Raw genomic sequence first — 14,467 nt, forward strand, 5'->3', positions numbered from 1 at the left:
TGCAGGGATGTGGGGGTGCAGGGTGCAGGGATGCAGGAATACAGGGATGCTGGGATGCAGGGATGTGAGGATGCAGGGGTGTGGGATGTGGGGATGCAGGGATGCTGGGGTGCAGGGATGCAGGGATGTGGGAGGCAGGAATACAGGGATGCTGGGATGCAGGGATGCTGGGGTGCAGGGATGCAGGGATGTGGAGGTGCAGGGTGCAGGGATATGGTATGCAGGGATGTGGGGATGCAGGGATGATGGGATGTGAGGATGCAGGGATGTGGGATGTGGGGATGCAGGGATGCTGGGGTGCAGGGATGCAGGGATGTGGAGGTGCAGGGTGCAGGGATATGGTATGCAGGGATGTGGGGATGCAGGGATGATGGGATGTGGGGATGCAGGGATGTGGGATGTGGGGATGCAGGGATGCTGCGTTGGGGGGTATGCAGCAATGCAGGGATGCAGCAATGGGAGGATGCTGGAGTGCAGCTCCCTGCAGTGTCCCTTGGTGCGGGTGTCCCTCCACCTCCCCGTTGCTCTGATCCCCCCGGGGGTTGGGCAGTGACTCATGGGGGGTGACAGATGTCAGTCCCACACGGGTGACGTGTGTCAGTCACACACACGGGTGACAGATGTCAATCACCCGCAGCGCTGGGGCTGCTCTGCCAGGGGTGCAGATGGAGGGCAGGAACCCGTGTGTGCGTGGGGAATGAGGTCTGGAATGCGTGTTCGGTGCATGCAACACATGTTCAGTGTCTGCAGTACGTGCTCCAGGTATGCAACACGTGCTCTGTGCATGTAATGTGTGCTCAGTGCATGCAACATGTGGTCAGCATCTGCAGGATGTGCTCCATGTATGCAATGTGTGCTCAATGTGCAACACATGTTCAGCATCTGCAGTGCTTGCTCAGTGCGTGCAGTGCCTGTTTGGTCTCTGCAATGCGTGCTCAGTGCAGGCAACATGTGCTAACATGTGCTCAGTGTCTGCAGCACATGCTCAGTGCATGCAACGTGTGCTAACGTGTTCAGTGCCTTCAATGCATGCTCAGTGCATGCAACCTGTGCTCGGTGCCTGTGACATGCTCAGAGCATGCAACACAAGCTCCATGTGTGCATTTTATTCTCAGTGCCTTCAGTGCATGCTCAGTGCATGCAACGTGTGCTAACGTGTTCAGCGCCTTCAATGCACGCTCAGTGCATGCAACGTGTGCTAACGTGCTCAGCGCCTTCAATGCACGCTCAGTGCATGCAACGTGTGCTAACGTGTTCAGTGCCTTCAATGCACGCTCAGTGCATGCAACGTGTGCTAACGTGCTCAGCGCCTTCAATGCACGCTCAGTGCATGCAACGTGTGCTAACGTGCTCAGCGCCTTCAATGCACGCTCAGTGCATGCAGTGTGTGCCGAGGTCCTCAGTGCTGCAGCATGTGCTCCGTGCCTGTTTTCACACCTGCCCTCAGTGCCCGCCCTGTGCCCCGTGTTCCATGTGCTCCATCTGCACGCCTGCTCCATGTCCGTGCCTGCACACGCTTGTGCCCCTCCGTTTGCACGTCCCCTCCCCGCGCACAGGGTGTTTACACACGTGTTAGTGCCTGAGCACACGCCTGGTACCCGCAGGGCCTCTGAGCACGGAGAAGATGCTCCGAGCGATGAGCTGCATCCGTGGGGCTGAGCCCAGCGTCGACGCCAACAGCTCCTGCAGCATCCCGGCTCCCACAGCGGCAGATGTGGGGCTCCCTTCCCCTCCACGCTCGTCCCATGGGATGAAGCTGCCGCCCCTCGGGAGCGGGCTGGCTGGAGCCTCCCTCCGCTCGCTCTATGTATAGCAGAGCGGGGGCGAGCGCGTGTGATGCCGCGCACACGGTGATTAACTGCAGAGTCATTTACAAAGAGCTTCCTCAGCTCCTTGCCCGGGGCTGCTCCGGCACGTGAGGGCCGTTCTGAGCCCTGCAGCATTCCAGAGCTGCGGAATTGCGGCTGGAAACTGCCCATGGAACAGGGCCTGGGGGGGCTGGACGTGAGGAGCGCGTGTGATGGGGAAGGGCTGAGGGAGCTGGGGGGTTCAGTGTGGGGAAGAGAAGGCTCAGGGGGGACCTGATGGCTGCCTACAAGTGCCTGAGAGGAGGATGGAGCCAGGAGGGGCTGGGCTCTGCTCCCAAGGAACAAGGGACAAGATGGGACAAGAGGAACCGGCCTCAAGCTGCCCCAGGGCAGGTTTAGATGGAGCTGAGGAACAATTCCTGCCCCAGAGGGTGCTCAGGCATTGGAACAGGCTGCCCAGGGCAGGGCTGCAGGCACCTCACACCCCGTGGAGACGAGGCCTCAGTGCCATGGGGCAGTGGTGGCCGTGTTGGGGTGATGATTGGACTTGGTCTTGAAGCTCCCTTCCAATCCGGTTGATTCCATGATTCTAGGGCTCTGTTGTAGCAGGATCCAGGTGCCTCTTCCCAAGGTGTGGAAGCTCCTAGCATGGGGCTGAGCCAGCAGCATCCCTGCCCTTCGCCATGGTTTGGCGATGCAGGAGCATCGTGGGCTGGACACAGGGATCGGGTGAATGCCAGGCAAACCCCACCACCGAGGTGGCACAGCGCAGGCTCAGCACCCTCTGCCAGCCACCTCCCGGCTCTGTATATAAAGGAGGCTCCATCCATCCCCCCCCGGGTGCTGCCAGCCCTGGGTGCAGGCAATGGGGCAGCCTCATGCACCCAGGCACGAGCCTCTGCCTCTACCCCACGTTCCCCCCCCTCCTCGCGGGTACCCTAAGGCGGATGCAGGCAATGCCAGCGGATGATGCTCCAACCCCACGGCACCCACAGGCCTTGTCCCCACGGGTCCCCTCGTGTGCATCCCGCACCCGTGACAGCTCAGCCCCACTCCCGGGTGATGGACTCGGCAGCTGATCCATGCCCGGATCCAACAGAGCCGCAGCCGCACTCCAGCCGACTTCGGAGCAGTCATTATTTCATCAGCAGCCCCATTAACCTGTCACTGCCTTTAGTCAGGCTCTCGTGTTCTGTCCCCCCTCCTTTCCCTTCCCTCCCGCCTTCTCCCAGTCCCTCTTTATATTCAATCAGCCGCCTCCACGCTTGGAATGCTACCAAAGGGCAGCCGGGCATGGAGAAGCATCCCCTCCCGCTGCTCCCGGCTTTGCCATCCTAAATGGGGCTCAGCCTGGGGAAGGGTTTAGGGAAACCTGTTGACAATTCAAGCCCCAGCCCCAATTCCCACCCCGAGCCCCCCCCCCCCCAGCATTCCAGAGCTCAAATCACTTCCAAAGCGGCTCCTGGTGGTGGGAAAGGGGGAGAAGAGCCCCTTGGAGGGGGTTAGGAGCATGAAGTGATGGAGCAGGGGAAGGACAGCGCTGCTTGAAGCCGTTTATCCCGTCCCGTGCTCCCTCCTCCCTCCCCAGCAGCCTCCCACTCGCTGCTCCAGGCTCCTTAGGGAATATAAAGGGAATTGAGATCCTAAATAAAGGCTCAGGAGGGAAAGGGGGTGCGGGGGGGGGTGTGTGTGTGTGCCCCAGGGAATTGCTCCCCATGGAATGGGTGCTGGGATCCCTAGGGATGGGGGGATCCACTTCTGACTCCCGTGGGATGCTGGCAGTGGTGGGGGCTTGGTGTTGGGGGTCAGGGGCTCGGCACCTTGTGGGGTGGAGAAGGAGATGTTGGATGGGTGCCCTTGGCTTGGCTTGGCCAGAGCAGAGAAAGGAGCCACGGCCAAAGCCAACTGGAGCTGGGTGGCAGAAGGAGGAGTCAAATGGGGCCTTTCCCAATTGGAAGAACCCCCAAGGACACATCCCAGGGCCTGTGCTCTGCTTGGGACGAAGGATACAGGAGGGAAGAGCCGCTCCCCCCTGGCCCACTGGGTGATGCTGTGGGACAGCCCCATGCCCCCTCCATCCATGAGCATGGTGGGATCTGCTCCCAGTACAGGCAGCTCCCAGATCCCCGCCGGCAGCATCGATGGATGCAACTGGTGCTGCTGCATCCAGGTGTGTGGGTCTGGCACAGGGAAGGATGCTCTGGGATGCTGATGCAGGGCCCGGGCTCCTCACCCTCCCTTGTCACCGGGGCTGCTGCGAGGAGCTGGCCTTGTCCTTCTCCATTAAACCAGCGTCAATCTGAGCCCATTTCACTGTGACAGAGCCTTCAATCTCAGTCAGCCCCTGCTGCCTGCGGTGATGCTCCCGGCTTGGCAACACGGACCCATCCGCGCTGCATCCCTGGCCGGGGCTGAGGGAGCAGGATGGGGTCCCCAGGGACACGTGTGCCACGTGGGACGCGCAGCCAGGCAGAACTGCTGACTCAGCACAGCGCCGGGCTCTCTTTTCCCTGGGAAGGGGTTGATCCTGCAGCCGAACCGGGTTTGGAGCCTTAAAGGAGCAGGCGCGGCTCTTCCTCCTCAGCCATGAGGATGAAGCACAAGCGGCCTGTGGCTGGGGACCGAGCTCCTGCAGACGGGGTGGATGTCACCTCCTGGGGTGGACGTGGGTCAGCAGGGCTTGAAAATCCCCATTTCCCCTTGCTCCATCCCTTGGGAGCCTCCCAAGAGGACAGAGCAGGAGGATGCTGTGGTGTCGGTGGGGAAGGGAAGCGGGACGGGTGTCTCCTACCTGGGCTCGTGCTGTGTTTGACCCTGTCCTACTGGACACAGGGGCTTGGAGCAAGCTGCTCCAGTGGAAGGGGTCCCTGCCTGGGACTGGAGGAGCTTTAAGTTCCCTTCATCCCAACCTATTCCATCCCAACACACACATTCATCCGTCCCAGTGTATGCAGCTAAATAGAGCCCAGGTTGGAATCAGCACCCACTGAACCGACCCATCCCAATTCCCTCCTTACTGCCACCAAGATAAACCCGCTTTGTCCCACGTGCCACAAGGATCTGTGTTGAGCCACCCTCACCCAGCATCGTGCAGCCCTGAACGGAGCATGGAGGAGAACTCCATCCTGATGAAAGGAGGAAAGCCAAAAACGCCACTGAGACTCGCTCAAGACACATTAAAAAAACCCTCTTTGAGGAAAATCACCTTAAATTGGCTATTTATCGGCTCAGCATCCTGCCGGGAGGTTTCCATGGATACCTGGAGCCTCGGCAGCGCCAGCCCCATGTGCCACATGCGTGTCCCCACTGGTGACAAACCCTCATTGGCACCTCTTACACAGCAAACTCCATCGATCTCGGCCCTGCTGTGGGGTTCTGATCCCAATTCCTGCATCCCCAGGGTTGGTACCAGCATGGGGAGATGCCCTGGCGCATCCCAAGGGACCGCAGGGTGGCAATGGGGGACACTGTGGGAAGGGGTTGGCGCTGTGGCACTGGTGTGGCTGCAGGGGGATGTGATGCTCCAAGGGATGGGATTATCCCCATCAACATCCCTGTCCCATCACAGCATCACTTCCAGCTGTGGGGAAGAGTCCAATGCGCCCATCCCCAAGGCACCACTCACTGGGTGATACGAAACCTGCAGGCTTGGGTGCATCTGGAACACGCTGCCCATCCACATCCCCGCTCCAAGGGACCCTGATGGCTTCCACAGGGATTTCCCTGCCTCAACCTGATGGGAAGAAACAGCTGGGAGCTTGTTGCAGCTTGGGGACCAGAGTCAAACCACCACGTGGACAGGGATGCTTAGGGGATGAGGCAGGGATGTGGCAGGGATGCTCCAGGTCCCTTCTGCAGCTCAGATGGCCACCAAGTCCATCTGCCATCCCTGGAAAGCTCATCCCTGCTTTTTCCCACCAATTGGAAAATGCTCCTGATGCCTTTGGGGGGATGATGTGTAAGTGGGTCCCCAGTTCAGTGTTCGCTTGGGGATGCTATTAAAGCACAGGGCTGAGCCCAGCTGCATGTCCCATACGCCAGGCAGTGGGTTTTACCCCTGAGGGCCATCCCAAAGGCATCCCCCGCCCCACGGAACCCCCATCCCGTGGGACAGGGTGTTCCAGGGTGCCACCAATCCCGCTCTCCCTTGGGGCTTGTTCCACGACAAGATTATCTGCGTGGCTCCATGTAGCTGCATCACCTCAGCATCACCCAACAACAGCTCCTGCTGCCGCCTGGCATTGATTCCATGTGATCCATGACCGCCTTCCGCACATTTAATCCCTCCCTGCTCCCTTTTGTGGGAGCCAACCCACGCGTGAAGGAGCAGCAGGCACGCTGCTAATTCCCATCACTGCGGGTCTGGCTGGGCCCGGAGCTTGGATTGTTGGATTCCTTTTGTTCCCATCCCGATTTTGCCTTTGGTTTCATCCCTGGACAGTGGGGGGGGGAGGCTCATGGGCCCATCCTGCACCCTGGTGCACCCATGGGCTGGGGGAAGGGGATGCTGAAGGTGCAGGGACACCTTGTATCAGGAACACAGAGCTCCATCCTCCTCTTCCTATGTCCCCATCGCTGTCCTTCATTCCCAACCATTCCCAGCCTCATCTACACTCGAGCACCCCCCATCTCCTCTCACCCCCAAACCAGGGATGGACCTCATGTCTGGGTGATGGGAAGCAGGGATTTGGGACCTCAGGGCTCAGCCTGCGCCCAAGGGCCACTGCAGGACCGGGTGTCCCCATGCTCCCCGCAGTGATGGGAGAACTGGGAAGGAGTCACGGTGGCAAGGATTCCAAACCCACCGAAACCAGGATGGGGAGCCACGGAGGGGACAGAGCTGGGTCTATGGGTGGTGCCTGGATCGTGGTACTGATGACCCTGCATCCCTGTCTCCCATCACCCGTATGACGGATGTCACCCCCGGCACAGCCTGGGGACGGATGCTGGTACCCGGGGATCGGTCACCGCAGGGATTCTGCTCCAGGCTTTGGCCTTGGGGACACGTCAGAGGGATGTGGGATCTGATGGGTGATGACGCGAGGCTGGAAAAGGAAGGGGGGCAGAGGCTGCCCCGGGGCAAGGGCACCCGTGGGGCTCCGTGGGGCGATGGAGCCGGCCGGTCCCTGTCCGCTCCCGGCTCCCAGCTGATGGATGGGACCGGGCAGGACACGGCGCAGCCCGGGGCAGGCTCAGTGACAGCCGCGCTCCTGCTGCCCCCTTCAGCGAGGGGGGGTGATGGAGGGGGGCTGAGGCTGTGCTGTGAGCAAGCACATCCCTGCCCCTTCCCTTTTCCCTTCTCTCCTTCTCCTTCCCCCTTTTCCCTTCATCCTTCCCCTTCCTCCTCTACCCTTCCTGTCCTTCTCTGTCCCCTCCTTTCCCCTTCTCCTTTTTCCTTCTTTTCCCTTTCCCTTCCCAGTCCCACTCCTAGTCTCCCCTTCCCTTCCTCATCCTTTCCTTTCTCCTTCTTTCCTTTTCCCTTCCTCATTGCATTCCCCATCCCTCCCTTTCCATTTCTTTTCCCCTCTTTCCCCTTCCCCTTCCTCTTTGCATTCCCCATCTTTCCCCTTCATTTTTCCCTTTCCCCCCTTTCCACTTTCCCCTTCCCCCTCCCCATCCTTCCCTTTCCATTTCTTTTCCTTCTTTCCCATCCTTTCCCTTCTCCCTCCAATCCACTTTCACACCCCCCTTACCCCCACCAAGCTTCCCAAGCCCCTTCCTGGACCTTTTGGGATGCTCCATCCCCAACAGTGGCTCTCCCGCTGCCTCTCCCATGGCTGCAGCACCGGCCCAGGGCAGGTCTGCACGGCCGGGAGAGGGTGGGATCCGCTCTGCTTCCTGCAGCTCGGGATGGACAAGGGCACGATCAGGGGTGCTGAGATCAAATCAAGGTGGGGGATTTACTGACGGCCATGAGCGGGGTGATGCTCCGCGGTGAGCACAGAGCTCCCGCCAGCGCTGGGGCTGGAGGGAAGCAGGGTTTCTCTCCCCTCCACACGAGCTTTCATTTCCCTTCCCTTATCAGAGGATCTTTCCATCAGCCGCTTCCTCGGCTGCCGGGATCACAGCGCTGCTCCATTGCCCCCAGCACGTGCTCATGGGATGGGTTGGGTTGAAGGGACCTTAAAGCTCCTCCAGCCCCAACCCCTGCCACGGGCAGGGACCCCTTCCATAGAGCAGCTTGCTCCAAGCCCCTGTGTCCAACGTGGCCTTGAGCACTGCCAGGGATGGGGCAGCCACCACATCCCCTTTGTCCCTTTATCCCCACTTGCTCTGTGAAAGGCAATGGGATGGGTACCAGTGAGAACCAGCATCAATCCCACCTCTTCCTGCATCACTATCCTCATGCTGGCTACCGGGATGCAGCCAAACACCCTCCAAGCAGCTCCCTGGGGTCCCCATCCCTGCCCCGAAGTACCTGGGGGCCCTGTCCGTGCTCTGCCCACGCCAGCAGAGCTGCACCTGCAGGCACAGGCAACCGTTTCCCTCCTCACTGAGGATTCCTTTCCGCTGATTTCCTGCTTTGAGAACAGCTTGTTCTGACCTTGCGATAAAACCCAAGGCTCCGGGCTCCTCCGGGGGTTGTTTTCTGTTCTTTTTCTGGTCCCGGGATAAATGTCAAGGAAAATGGAAAAGCTTTTCTCCATTCCGCTCTTTTCTTCCTCCTCGGAAAAGCTCTTTGGGGTTGTGAGCGTGGCACAAGCAGAGAGAGGGGGAAACAACGCCCAGCTTCCTGGAATTGGAACTTTCTGGGGGGCATTTGTACAGGCACGACAGGACCAGTGCTTCCATTGGTGGGAATACTGGGGATACCTAGGGATATATCCATATCCTGATGGGATTGGAGCAAGCTGCTCTAGTGGAAGGTGTCTCTGCACATGGCAGGGGGTTGGAACTGGGGGAGCTTTGGGCTCCCTTCATCCCAACCCATCCCATGTTCCTCTGACGGCCTGGAAGCAGGGGAGCAGCGTGTGGTCCCTGGGAGCATCCCGGGCTGCTCCGCTGGGGCATCCCTGCAGGAAGAGAGAGGAGCCCGTTGCTCCCTGGAGCTCAGAGCTCTGGGGAGGGGGTGCAGTGATGCTGTAGGGAGAGCATCTTGTGAGGAAGCTGCTTTGTGCCACCAAACCCATCCCCATGAGCGGGATGCTGCCGGTACCCGCACAGCGAGCACCCAGGGACCGTCGGTGGTTATCGAGAGCTCAAAGACCTGCATCCCGCAGCCGAGGAGGCGCTGCAGGAGCTGAGCTCGAGGCTCGTTTCACATTCACACCACAAACACCCACACGAGGGCACGGACCTGGAATGATGCCTTTGGAAGGCGGCAGCGCTTCATCTTCCTGACAGGAGATAAAGACATGGAGCAGCGTCAGGAGCCAGAGCGGAGCTGCCATGAGCTGCGCTGGAATCGTGTTCACTGCAGCCAGCACGGAATGTGGGGAGGAACAAGAGGGATTTGCTGTGCTGGATCCTCCCAGGACCTTCTCCTTCCATAGGGCTGGGAAGAGCCTTAAGCTGCAGGACGCTGGGGTAAGGTTTGCCCTTTGGATGCTCCTGGAGAAGGTTTCTTGGTGGGTCTTGCTGGCCATCACCAAGGCCTCGCGCCTGCACCACAGCCCCGCTCTAATGTCCCTGTATGCCATGGCGATGCCAACCCCATGGATTTCCAGCAGCCAGGATCAGTTCCAGGTCCGTGGGGGCCTGAGCTTGCTCCAAGCCCCTGTGTCCAAGCTGGCCTTGAACACTGCCAGGGATGGGGCAGCCACAGCTTCTCTGGGCACCCTGTGCCAGCGCCTCAGCACCCTCACAGGGAAGAGCTTCTGCCTAAGAGCTCAGCTCAGCCTCCCCTCGGGTAGGTTCAAGCCATTCCCACATTCCCAATCCCAGCGGAGAAGGTCAGAGCACATCGGGGTGCAAGGCCCACCAGGTCCATCCGCAGATGCGGGCAGGGACCACCACATGCCAGCATCCTCCCGTGAACCCTTCCATGTGGTTCCCGGCGCTCTCCCTTCTCTAACGTTGCTCCTGGTGCTCACAGAGGTGGTTTTCTCCTCCCCACATTGCTCTGTGCTGTTTCCTCCTCAGGAGAGAGCTCAGCCCCGTATCCAAGCAGCTTCTGCCAACAGCAGCGCAGGCTCTGTCCTTGGAGACGCGGTTCCTCCTTTCAGTGTGTGCAGCCCCAGGGGTCTCGGTGCTGAGGAACTGGAAGAACCTGGTGGAGCCATCCCAGAGCTTCCATAATGTTTGGAAGCATTCAATGAATAATGCAAAAATCGGGAAAATGGGAAATTCCATGAATAATTTGGGTGTTTTCCACACAAATCCCTGCTTGGAAGCACCCAAGAAGCTGCGCTGGTGCCTGGCTTCATAAGCACCCAGGGTCCCACCCAGAGTGGGGACATTGCACTGATGTCAGGAGGATCGTGGCATCCAGAGGAGCTGTGGCTGCTCCATCCCTGGCAGTGCTCAAGGCCAGGTTGGACACAGGGGCTTGGAGCAAGCTGCTCTATGGAAGGGGTCCCTGCCCAGGGCAGGGGTTGGGAATGGAGGAGCTTTAAGGTCCCTTCATCCCAACCCATTCCAGGATTCCATGGTCAAAGTGATGGCCCTTAAAATAACCCCAGATGAGCCCTGGCTCTGCCATCAGCTCCTGGGGTGAAATCTGGGCAAGGCATCCTGGATCTGGCCCTCGGTTTCCTCCCCTGGCCAAGGCAGGCAGGGGCTCTCAGTAATGGATGCGTTACTCGGCCTATTTCTGGAGACCATGGGGATATTAATCCATGTGAATCTGACAGGGACTGATGTGATTTGAGTGCAAATCTCTTAATAACTATTGCTGCTCTTCACGTGGGCTCAGCACGGAGCAGGGCAGCAGCAGCGTACCCCCAGCAGTTACAAAGCACATCCCGCCCCTCTCCCCATGGAAGCAGTGACCCCGGAGGGCTGGATCGCTGCAAGGCTACTGGGGAGCAACCAAACCAGCTGCTTTTGGTGCAACCACCTCCTGCCATGAAGCCGAGCTCCCAGCCTGGGGGTGTGGGTTGGTGCAGAGCGGAGCAGACAGCGAGTGTGTGGAGGATGCAGACACCCACAGAGAGATGCTGCTGAGCTGAGGACCAGAGGGATGCTCCTGGCTTCACATGGGATGGGGGAGCAACAGCGGGGTGGCTGGAGAGGTGGGACCATAGAACCTCGTGATGTTCAATGGCTTCAATGTGTGCCTGCAGCCCAGAAACCAGCCACGTCCTGGGCTGCACCCCCAGAGTGTGAACAGCAGCTCAGGGAAGGGATTCTCCCCCTTTACTAAGGCGTGAAGGGGAGACCTTAGAGCAGCTCCAGTGCCTAAAGGGGCTGCAGGAAAGCTGGAGAGGGGCTTGGGACAAGGGCCTGTAGGGCCAGGCCAAGGGGAATGGCTTGAACCTGCCCGAGGGGAGACTGAGCTGAGCTCTTAGGCAGAAGCTCTTCCCTGGGAGGGTGCTGAGGCGCTGGCACAGGGTGCCCAGAGAAGCTGTGGCTGCCCCATCCCTGGCAGCGCTCACAGCACAGGGTGCGTGTTCCATGCTCTCCCTGACACCTTGTGGCTCCAGGAGGCCCAGGGCAGGAGATCCCAGTGTGCTTGTGGGGGATAAACCCATGGACACCACATCTGCTCCTCCAAGCCATCGGTGCCCGGTGCCGGTGCTGCACGCGTGCAGAGGGCTCCGTGCTCAGTGAGGCTCCCGGGGGAAGCTGCGCTCATTCGGGAGGTGGCAGCGGGGGCACAGGCATGGAGCGATGCTGCAGGCACATGGGAGGCTCCGGCTCCTCCTGCCTGGGGTGGGACCTGCTGCCCTGGTGGGGACCTGCCTGCCGGGCACTGCTGTCTATTGCTTGTCTGCTCCCAAGGAACAAGGGATGGGACAAGAGGAACCGGCCTCAAGCTGCCCCAGGGCAGGTTTAGATGGAGCTGAGGAACAATTCCTGCCCCAGAGGGTGCTCAGGCATTGGAACAGGCTGCCCAGGGCAGGGCTGCAGGCACCGGCCCTGCAAGGGTTCACACCCCGTGGAGACGAGGCCTCAGTGCCATGGGGCAGTGGTGGCCATGGGGCAATGGTTGCACTGGATGGTCCTGAAGCTCTTTCCCAACCCGGCTGATTCCATGATTCCATGATTTTCTAATACTGCTCGATGCCACCCAGCACCCTTGGGAAAGGAACCTGCTCGCAGGTCGGGTGCTACCTACTGCTGCCCAGTTCCCCTGGGGCAGGGACCTGCCTGAGGGCCACTACTGCTCCATACTGCTTGATGCTGCCTGGTGCCCATGCGCAAGGCACCTGCTTGTGGGTCTGGTGCTGCCCTGGGGCAGGGACTTGCCTGCAAAACCAGTGCTGCTGAGCATCACTCTGTGCTGCCCGGCATTGCTTGAGCTGCCCAGAATATCTCTGTGCTGCCCAGCATCGCTCTGTACTGCCCAGCATTGCCCTGTGCTGCTCAGCATCACTCTGTGCTGCACAGCATTGCTTGAGCTGCCCAGCATCTCTCTGTGCTGCCCAGCACCTCTCTGTGCTGCCCAGCATTGCCCTGTACTGCCCAGCACCGCTCTGTACTCCCCAGCACCGCTCTGTGCTGCCCAGCATTGCCCTGTACTGCCCAGCATCTCTCTGTGCTGCCCAGCACCGCTCTGTGCTGCTCAGTATCGCTCTGTGCTGCCCAGCACCGCTCTGTGCTGCCCAGCATTGCCCTGTACTGCCCAGCATTGCCCTGTACTGCTCAGCACCGCTCTGTGCTGCCCAGCACCGCTCTGTGCTGCCCAGCATTGCCCTGTACTGCCCAGCACCGCTCTGTGCTGCCCAGCACCGCTCTGTGCTGCCCAGCATTGCCCTGTACTGCTCAGCACCGCTCTGTGCTGCCCAGCACCGCTCTGTGCTGCCCAGCATTGCCCTGTACTGCCCAGCATCTCTCTGTGCTGCCCAGCACCGCTCTGTGCTGCCCAGCATTGCCCTGTACTGCCCAGCATCTCTCTGTGCTGCCCAGCACCGCTCTGTGCTGCCCAGCACCGCTCTGTGCTGCCCAGCATTGCCCTGTACTGCCCAGCACCGCTCTGTGCTGCCCAGCACCGCTCTGTGCTGCCCAGCATTGCCCTGTACTGCCCAGCACCGCTCTGTGCTGCCCAGCATTGCCCTGTACTGCCCAGCATTGCCCTGTACTGCTCAGCACCGCTCTGTGCTGCCCAGCACCGCTCTGTGCTGCCCAGCATTGCCCTGTACTGCCCAGCATTGCCCTGTACTGCTCAGCACCGCTCTGTGCTGCCCAGCACCGCTCTGTGCTGCCCAGCATTGTCCTGTACTGCCCAGCACCGCTCTGTGCTGCCCGATGTCCCCCGGGGCAGAAGCCGGGCAGACGGGCGCTTGCGGTGCCCAGCAGGACCCGCTGCCGCCGCGGGGAGCGCGGGGCGGGCAGGGCCAGCGCGCTCCTTACTAGACAAAGGCGGTGTCCCCCCGGAGCGGGGCGGCGCTGCGGGCGAGGCCGGGCGCGGCCCAGGGCGGGCGGCAGCCGGAGGCAGGTGCGGACCCCTTCGGCCCCTCCGCGGGAACGGCTCCGGCCCCCGCCCAGCCCCGCGGAGCCGCAGCGGCGCCGTCAATCAGCGGCGTTTCTTCCCCCGGCCTCCCCCCGCGCCTCTCCGCCCTCCCCTCCCGCACGCCTCGGCGCGCTGCATCGGGCTCGGTTGACAGCAGCGGGCTCCGCTCCCCGTCAGCACCGAGAACCGGGCGCAGCGGCGGCTCCGCGTTGCCCGCAGCCCCTCTCCGAGCCCCCGCCGGCCGCCGAAGCATGCGGAGCCATGGGGCAGGGCTGCGGACACTCCATCCTCTGCCGGAGCCAGCCGTACCAGGCGGCTGCGTCTGACCTGTGAGTCCCCTCCCGCCGGCACCGGGGACTGGGGGGGACCACGCCGGGAGGGAGCGATGCTCCGGGGGGGGGAGAGGCTGCGCGAAGGCGAGAGGGAGACATCGCGGAGAGGGGAAAAGTTCCTCCTCCCGCCTGGGGTGCAGGGGGATTACAGGCTGCGACCCCCCCTCAGTTCCTCACTGTGTGAGCCCAGGGCAGGGCATCACTGATGGGTGATGCTGTGCGGGAGCGCCGCTGTCAGCAGCATCTCCCCTTTTCCCTGCTGACCCCCCCTTATATGTTCCCTGTAACCCCGCGGTGGTTTCCCATGGGAGCAGCAGGCTCCTGGCCTGGCAGTGAGCTGGGGGGGATGTGGGTGACTTAGTGAAATGCTGGTCAGGCCTCGGCATCGTGGCTTCGGTGGCTCCACGCATGGCAGGAGGAGCCATCCCCCTGCACACCCACCCCACGCAACAGGTCTGGGGGTCCCGGTGCTGCTGATCCCATGCGGTGGGGTGGGACGGGGGGATCAGGGGGGATCTCATTCCACAGCGCAGGAATGAGGGGCTCGCAGGGGGTGACCTTGCTGAGGGATGACAGTGCTCGCTTCCAGCCGTGCAGGGTGATGCTCTGGAGAGCCCACGTGGGGAGAGGGGCAGAGCTGGCTAACGGGAAGCGTGCGATGCCTCGATTCCCATCACCGTGGCTCGGGATGGCCGAGATCCCCGGCTCTGTGTCTGTGTGTGTATGGAGCACTCACGAGGCTCCACTGCTGTGCGCAGGCGGTTTGCAGTACG

At 61.3% G+C, this 14,467-nt stretch overlaps 1 protein-coding gene across 1 annotated transcript in view; it reads left to right on the forward strand.

The window, feature by feature from the left end:
* The first annotated feature begins 13,330 nt into the window (after positions 1 to 13,330).
* The window catches only part of PDE2A (phosphodiesterase 2A), a 63,043-nt gene continuing 61,906 nt past the window's right edge, over positions 13,331 to 14,467 (forward strand). Inside the window, exon 1 of the mRNA XM_057421178.1 lies at positions 13,331 to 13,691. Coding sequence (XP_057277161.1) covers positions 13,624 to 13,691 — 68 coding nt within the window. The 5' untranslated portion in view covers positions 13,331 to 13,623. The remainder of the gene's footprint in view (positions 13,692 to 14,467) is intronic.

Source organism: Pezoporus wallicus, unplaced genomic scaffold, assembly GCF_028554395.1.
Source record: "Pezoporus wallicus isolate ANWC-B61680 ecotype Strahan unplaced genomic scaffold, APGP_CSIRO_Pwel_v1 contig_8372, whole genome shotgun sequence".
NCBI classification, from domain to species: Eukaryota; Metazoa; Chordata; class Aves; order Psittaciformes; family Psittacidae; genus Pezoporus; species Pezoporus wallicus.